The 9,021-nt window shown below is 28.1% G+C and overlaps 1 protein-coding gene across 1 annotated transcript; it reads left to right on the top strand.

The window, feature by feature from the left end:
- Positions 1-751: 751 nt before the first annotated feature.
- Positions 752-1,548, top strand: LOC129315060 (uncharacterized). Its single transcript, XM_054958573.1, has 2 exons — positions 752-912; positions 996-1,548. Exons 1-2 carry the CDS (start codon positions 783-785, stop codon positions 1,175-1,177), a joined length of 312 nt encoding a protein of 103 aa, XP_054814548.1. The 5' UTR covers positions 752-782; the 3' UTR covers positions 1,178-1,548.
- The last annotated feature ends 7,473 nt before the right edge of the window (positions 1,549-9,021 follow it).

Genomic DNA, 9,021 nt, shown 5'->3' on the forward strand with positions numbered 1-9,021 from the left:
GTGAATATTTAACTCTTATCTAATGCTTATCTTATGCTTTATCTTTTACGTTATTGAATGATATTTGTATACTATGTACTTTATATTATATACAAATGATATTTACATACTATTTTACCTCAGGTTTAAAAATCATGGAAGATTTAAATGAATATATGTTAGGTTGGAATGAAGGTTGGGATGTAGATGTGGCTCATCAACTACTTCCCTTGTTACAGCAAGATATAACGGAGCAAGAAGAAATATGTCAATTAGTTAGTGAATATGTGATGCCATATGTGTGTAAAGAGCCACGGAGAACTAGCATGCAAACAGGACAAATGTGGGTCAATGAGATTTTGCAAGGTCATCCTGATCATTGTTATGAAATGTTTCGAATGGAAAAACATTTGTTTAGGCAATTGTGTGCGACACTAATTGATCTTGGTCTAAAAAAGTCTAAAAAAATAAGAGTTGAAGAAATGGTTGGAATGTTTTTAAATACAGTTAGACATGAAGTTAGTAATAGGATGATACAGAAACAATTTCAGCATTCAGGGGAAACTGTCCATAGAAATTTTCATAAAGTATTAGCTGCCTGCCTTAACCTTTCCAAGGCAAACATAAAGCCACTCGATCCTTTGTTTCAACGATGTCATTCAAAAATTCAAAATGATCCACGATATTGGCCATTCTTTAAGGATGTTATAGGAGCAATTGATGGCACTCATGTGCCATACGTGGTTAGTATTGCCGATCAAATCAAATTTATTAGAAGAAAGGGATATGCAACATAGAATGTTATGGCTGTATGTGATTGGGACATGTATTTTACTTTTGTCATCACGGGATGGGAAGGTACAGCTCATGATGCTCGAGTATTTGATAATACCATATCAACTCCTTCAATGCATTTTCCGCATCCACCTCCAGGTATATTTTATTAAAGTCACTATAATTATTATTGCATTGATTTAATGTTGGTCAAATTTACATCACTTCCTTTCATTTAATAGGTAAATATTATTTGGTTGATTCTGGTTATCCAACACTAAATGGGTATCTTGGTCCATATCGTTGCGAACGTTATCACCTTCCAGACTTTAGGCGAGTTGCAGGATTTGCAAACAATAATGAGGTCTTCAATTATTATCATTCAAGTCTAAGATGCACTATAGAAAGAACTTTTGGAGTGTGAAAGAATAGGTTTGCAATTATATGAAAAATGCCCAAATTTAAATATAAAACACAAGTTCAAATTGTTTGTACAACAATGGCAATACATAATTTTATTAGGAGAAATTCAATTACTGACGAGCATTTCATACAAGCTGAAGATGAAAGTGTAGAAGTCCAGGAGGAAGATATCGATATTGGTGAAGCATCCTCGTCAAATCTACCTGGATCATCAAGACAAATGCAACGTGTTCGTGATACAATTAGAGATCAACTTGTAAATCATATCAATTAAAGATTAATTTATTTTAGGTTTTCATGGTTGAATATTTAAGATATTTTCCTTATTAGTTGTAATTTTAAGTTTAATATTTTTTATTTATTAGTTAGTCAAAAAAATATAAACATGCTTATTTAAGATAAAAAATTTATGCTTATTTTTGCCATTAAATATCTCAACTAGCTTTTGAATTAAATCATCCAAACGAATTTCAGTTTATCTGACTGACTTTTAAAAAAAATGATATTCAAACATAAATCACGTTACATCAACTGACTTTTCTTCTAACCTCAATTTACTAACCTCAGTTAAATCCTAACCTCAGTTGTAAATTTTTTAATCCAAACACACTCTAAATCTATTAATTCAACCATTAAGAGTTGGGAGGATGGTGTTATAGTAGAGGGTCATAGTCTCATGGAAAGCAAACGAGTGTATAAAACATGGATTTAGATTTACAGGACAATGAATGATCAATTGGGATTTAAAGCGCAAAAGGAGTAAGGGACTTGCAAAAAAGAAAGGAAGGGAAGAAGAATAACGTCCAATTCAATGCCAAAAATCAAACAAAAAAAAAGAAATTAACAAAAAGTTCATCCTTTTGTCCCCGTTGATGGGGGGATCGATTTCGGTGCTCAGCACCAAAACACTACCATTTGGCAGTGTTTTGTTTTCTTTTTTTTAAATCATAAACTCATTATAATAATAATAAATAAATATTATAAAATTATTATATTAATATTTAATAAACAAATAAATATTAAGATGTTAAAGTTAAACCTGAATAGTTTTGACTCATTAAAATTTGACTTGAATAGTTTATATATAAACTTTGATCTAAATAGTTTAGGACTGCATTGAAAAAATTAGAATTGAAACAAAAAAATTTATTTTTTTATTTTATTAATTTTGCACAGTTGTCTATCAATGAAAAGTAATATTTTTCAAGGCATGATCGTGTATTAAATATAGATACTTTTCTTAATAAGAATTTAAATTTGATTTGTTACAGTGTAAGAAATTAACTTATTTTGCTAAACTTAACCTCAATTTTAAACTCTTCAAATCATTTTTTTACTTTTTTAATATAATTTTAAACTGTTCAAACTAAAATTTTTATTTGAGCTACTCTAATTTAATTTTAAGATCTTAGTATTTATTTGTTTATTCAATATTAAAGTAATATTTATTTATTTATTATTATAATGAGTTTGTAATTTAAAAAAATAAAGAAAAAACACTGCCATGTTTTTGGTACTGAGGACCATGATGCTCATCCTAAGATGAGCGCCGAAACCAGTTCCGTTGATGGGGGAGATCTCATAGGTGTTGGGTCCCACTCTGGCGTGTTAAAATTCTAGAATAGATTCCGAAGTGGGGCATCTTTAATATTTAACATGAAACCTCTGAACAATGAACCAAGCTTAGCTGAAAGGGGTCCGTTCACAGTTTGTTCTACCTATCACTGTCATTGACAGTTTTTAACCTTTACAAACTTAGCTTTACTAAATCTAAATCATAGATAGGACAGTGAAACAAAGGGAGACACAATGTTCAGGAACAGAGAAAGAGAAGAGTGGTGGAAAGCTGACACATAGCGTCATAGTCACAATGCAAGTAATCAATGCAGAAAATAGAAGGGAGATACTCATACTAGAAATGAGTTGTTTATATATTGAATAGCAATCATGTGCACAATTCTACGGGAACATTCAACAACATATACAATAGGCAATGATCCAAATAGAATTGCAGAGGAGTGCCAGAGCAGAGAGAAATGTCAAAGGAAAAGATTCTATTTGTCTTATGTTATTCCTGGCTATACACACAATATTAGACAGCATTTGAATAGAGAAGACAGAAAGATACAAAGATACATGCAAATTATTCTTAAGTTATGGAATATTCTTCTGAATCAATCTTCATCCACTAATGATTGAATATAGGTAGGAGTGGCGGTTGTACTGTTCTTGGATGTGGACGGCATACATTGCCGTATATGCCATGAAGTTTATTCAGCAGCTTAAAAAACCCTCCAAGAAATAAAAGGATAAAGAAAAGGGACCACCATGGAAGTTGCAGAACTAAAGGTATCAGAGAGGCAACAGCCAAACAGCCAGAGGTTGACATGAGTACTTCAAACAAAGAAGCAAATCAAGAAACAAGAACTTGGCTGCAAAACTGAAGTAATATGCTATGGAACATAGGACAACAACCACAAAAATGATAGGGTGAAGGTGGAAGGGTAGGGTATTGGCGACTGAACTTCGAATTTGAAAGAAGGTAAGTAGAATTGTAATGGTGGGAGCGAAGACGAAGTTGGGGGGAAAGGCTTCAAGAGAGAAATTGAAGATGTTGACATTAGAGAAAAAGAACACAGCATTAAGGATTTGCCTTCTTGAATAGAAGTAGTGGCTATTGCCATTGTCATTAGAAGTAGTCCCAGTTTGTTAAAAGAAACAAAAGATAAATTCATGTGACTAAGCCACTGAGGATTATTTATGAGAAAATTTGTTTAAGACCCTCGATCACATTTAATAAAAAAGAAGGTCCCTTAAATTTTGAAAATTCACATCAAACCAAGGTTACTGAAGTGAATTTAAAATGCAAAGTAAAATTACTTCATTATCCCTCATCCCCTTTAATTCTTTATTGAAGTTATTTATTTCTCTACATGAAGTTATTTAGTAATGACACAAACAATTCTTGCAAATCAATGAATAACTTAATGTAAGGAAATGAACAACTCATTTTACAATTATTATTACACTTTAAATAAAATTAAAATTTAATAATGGCACAAACAACTCCTGTAGGTCAATAAGTAATTTCATGTAGGGAAATAAACAATTCATTTTACCATGATTAAAATGCTTGAAACAAAATCAAGATTCAGTAATGGCACAAACAATTTTTATAGGTCAATGAATAATTTCATGTAGGGAAATAAACAATTTTAATAGAGAATTGGAGGGGATAGAGAATAATGAGGTAATTTTACTCTGCATTTTAATTTTACTTTAGTACCCTTGGTTTGAAGTGAATTTTCAGAGCTTGAGGGGCCTTCTTTTTCATTAAGTATGGTCAAAGGATTTAAAATAAAATTTTTCCATTATTTATCGTGATAATCTGTCATCACGTGCCTTTTTTTTTCATTAAAGTAGCAATGTATATTAAAAACTAAAAAATTTCAGTGAGTTCCAAGAAATAACGGGATGGTGAAATTCTTTTCAAATAAAAGTATCAATTACTAAAGCATGAAATTTTTTCATACAAAAAAAAACGGAGGGTGAAATTCTTTTCAAATGTGTCTTTTAGAGTAAAGCACTAAGGGAAATTTAATTAAAAAAAGCATTGTGAATGATAAAAATGCCATCTTTGTCAAGGTTTTTTCTTGAGTTTTTTTTTTGGAACTTGCATCGAGGTTAAAAATGGATCAAGCAGATCCGAATAAGCAATGTTTTAACGAACTTAGTTTATTATTCAATAAAAGAGTAAATTAGCTTGAAAACTATATATCCAAGAGTGTTTTGGACATTAAATTTTTTTTTTGGTACAATATTTCCTTTAACTTTTAAAAATGGTGCACTTTAACACTTACTATTAACAAAAGTTAACTTTGACAGTTAATTCATCAAAAAAAAATAAAAGGATCTTAAAAATTATAAGAAATGACAAAAAAATTATATTAAAGGATCCAAAAATTACAAACAAAGATCCAAAAATTACAGAAAAGAATCAAGAAAATTTTATTGGTAATTTTTTAATAATTTTTGAGATCATTTTTTAATCAATTGATAGTTAAAGTTAACTTTTGTTAACGATAATGATAATATTATACTATTTTCAAAGTTGAAAAAAGAACATTGTACTAAAAATAAGTTTAGAGTCCCAAACATTTCTGGACTTATAATCTAAGAGTCAATTTGCTCTCTTATTGTTTGGTATTTTTGAAAATTTAGCTCAGATTATCACTATCTTAAGCTAAAATTCAAGAGACAGCGTGAGAGTGAACAGCAAAGAGCAAGAAACAAAAATGGGTGTAGTGGACTTTTCACCGAGCTCGCCGAGATGATTTAGATTCGACGGCCCTATCTAAAATAATGCAGGAGCAAAGTCTCAAATATATAAAAGATTATATAGCAAAGTTTCGAATATATAAAAGGGGAAAAAATATATAAAAGAAGCTTGAGTTTGAAAAGGAAAAAATACATATCCAAAATTTCACCCAATAAAGCGAATGTTCTAATATAAAAAGCAAAGCATGAATAAAAGAGCTGACCAGTAGTGGTGCTGGCCAAGGTCGGCCATTGTTGGGCTGATGAGTAGCTAAAGTCCAGCTCAGAGCATGCTCATTCTCATTCTCGTTCTCGCCTTTCGATGATGACAGCGACCACCATGCACGGAGGTTGTTCACCAATACCACCGCAGTGTTCAACATCTTCATCAGAAACGGCAATAGACCTTCCCGCACTCGTTGTGACATCTCTGCTTTCATATGCAATCTACGGAGCATGTCAATCATCAATATACACACACACACACACATTGGAGGCGGTGACAAGTTGGGTCAACTTTCATATATTGTTCATTACATTGAAAGTGACTTGGACACTGTCACTTTCATGGACGCTCAATGAGACGCAAAGTAGCGATTGGGTTTCAAAGTTGCATTTAGTCGGCATGTGATTGAATAGTGAATTTCTGTTGAATAAAATTAATTATGAGAAAACAATTAATATGATCAATTTTAATTAAATTTGCTTATATTATAATGTGATCGTGTTTGAATGTTATTTTTTAAATGGGTTCCAAAGTTGTTTTTATTTTGGACGTGATTGAATATTGAATTTTTATTGAATAAAATTAATTATGAAAAGAATAATTAATATGATTAATTTTAATTAAATTTTCTTATATTATTATAATGTGATTATGTTTGGATGTTATTTTTTAAATCTAATTTTGATAAAACTAAAAATATTTGGATGATTTTTGTTAAAATCATTTTTAAATGTACAAATTACTGTAGAAAACATTACTTTTTAAAATTAAATATTGATAAATTTGTATATAATATTATTAAATTTGTTAAACTCTATTTAATAAATAAAATATATTATGTAATATAAATACATGATTAATTATAAAAATTTAAATTAGATTATATTGCAATATTAATAATAACTAGATTTTATACCACGTGCGTTGCACGAGAATATAATCCTAATTTTTTATATTAATTCTCAAATTTTATATAAGCTCACTTTTCAATTTTTTATAAATCAATAAAATCTCCCATCTCCTGCATTCGTTTTTCAAAATAAGCATACCATAAAAACTAATTAATTTAAATATTAAGTAAATATTAATTTGATAATTTTATCATGTATTTTTATTTAAAAAATATGAAATATAATTATGCAAGTAATTAAAAATAAATAATTAATAATAAAAAAATAAGTATATTTTTTCTCAAGGTATAAGTAATTTTATAATTTAATTATAAAGAACTATATTTTTATGGGTTAAATAGTAAAATGGCCCTTGAACTATAAGTCCAAGAAAGTTTGAAACTTTGAACTTATTTTTTGTATAATATTCTCCTTTAATATTTTTTTAATATTTTAAAACGATGCAATTTGCCCCTACAATTAACAAATATTAACTTTGACATTTAGTTGAACAAAAAATTATAGAAAATGACTAAAAAAATTTTCTTGGTCTTTTTCTCTAAAATTTTTGGGTCCACGTCTGTAATTTTTGAATCTTTTTTTTATAATTTTTATGTCTTTTTTTATAATTTTTTATGAACTAACTGAAGTTAACTTTTATTAAAAGATAAATTTAGGATCCCAAATCCAAACACTTCTTGACCTATAATTTAAGGGTGAAATTGCCTTTTACTTAATCCTTTTTATTTCCAGGCAATACATAGGGATTTTTTATCAATTACATTATAGAAATATACAATAAATTATTTTTACAAAAATGTAAGTGACAATTTATTTTATTTTTGAATTTGAGATCTCAATTATATTCAATATAAATAATTGGTTTTTAATATAAAATAGGTTTTGTTTTATATTTTGTTTCTTATATTTTATAAACAATTTGTTGCTCTAGAATTTTTCTACTCCATGCATATTAATAAGATAAATAATAAATTGTTCTATTTTTTATATAAATTATATTTGAATATCTTACTCAGTGTATATTAAAAAATAGAGAATAATTTAAAAAAAACGTATAATCTCCACTTAAATTATTCTAAGATATTTGTCATCCCATGTACATTATGTATTTACAGAAAATTTAAAAACGTATTTTTAATTTTCAAAATTGATTACCTCATGTAATTTGCATACTTGCGTGTTTTATTAAAAAAACGTTAGAAGATAGATTTTAAACTTGATAAATTAAAAAAGGAAGAATGACACTAAACTCCTAAAAGGACAATTTTATCACATTAAAGCCCCAACAAATTTCAAAATACGAAAGAAATCTCTTGGGTATTTAGTTGATATCTTGACAAAATTTCAAACTTATAAACTTGCATCCTACTTTTTGAAATTTACAACTCCTTCTAGTTTGATTTGCAACTCAATTTTTCAATTTAATTTAAGAACACAAATTTTTTTATAAAAACACAAAATTTTAAACAATGAATTTTATAAGATTATTTATTCAACTCTAGGTAATTGCAACTTATTCTCTCTGATTTGAAACTCAATGTTTTAATTTTATTCATGAACACAATCTCAATATTTATTGTTCTTATGAGAAATTATTTGTTTGGAAGAATTTGCAATTTTTTCTCTCTAATTTGTAATTTGCAATTTATTATTGTTAGCCCCTTTCACATTAACTATGTAAATAAATTTTCACATCGGTTATATAAATAATTATGTTGTTTTTCTAGATCCATCACGCCAAAGGAGTAGTAAAAAAATGGTAATCACACCGCATATCTACAATTTTATGTGATTTTCTTTCAAGTTTGTAGATTTTCATTTCTGTTCAAGAGTTAACTAAGTATATTAAATATGTAAAAACGTAAAATATGTGATTCTACAAGTCAAATGTGGCTTTAACGACCATGAGTATGAATGATACATTTTTAATTACGTACATTTGAAATTAGTTTTTAATGTTCAAATAATGAATGTAATTACATTTTGATCTAAAACATGCATGATCGGGATGAGCATCAAGTTAGTCAAGGAGGTTGCCCCCACTTCTTTGACTTTGTTGTGGTTGGATTTAGACCTTTACGCGCCCGTTGTACTCCCTCCTCCATGCAAGTTTATAAAACACTACTTTTTGAAAATTAATCAATGTCCCAAAATGAAATTCTTTCTGATTCAAAATATTAATAATTTTTAATTTAATAATAATTCATATATCAAAATTTTTATATTTATTAAAACAATATTATTTTTTTATTTAGTCTTAATTTATGATAATTTTTTTTGGCTGAGAAATTATGATGAATGAGGTGAATGTCATAAGTTTACAGTAAAGATAAGAATCTAGATTAATAAAAATAATGGGTAAAATGAATTTTTTTTATAAATACTGAATTG

The sequence above is a fragment of the Prosopis cineraria genome, unplaced genomic scaffold, assembly GCF_029017545.1.
Source record: "Prosopis cineraria cultivar Desert tree isolate PC_DT_omini unplaced genomic scaffold, ASM2901754v1 PC7, whole genome shotgun sequence".
Taxonomy (NCBI): domain Eukaryota; kingdom Viridiplantae; phylum Streptophyta; class Magnoliopsida; order Fabales; family Fabaceae; genus Prosopis; species Prosopis cineraria.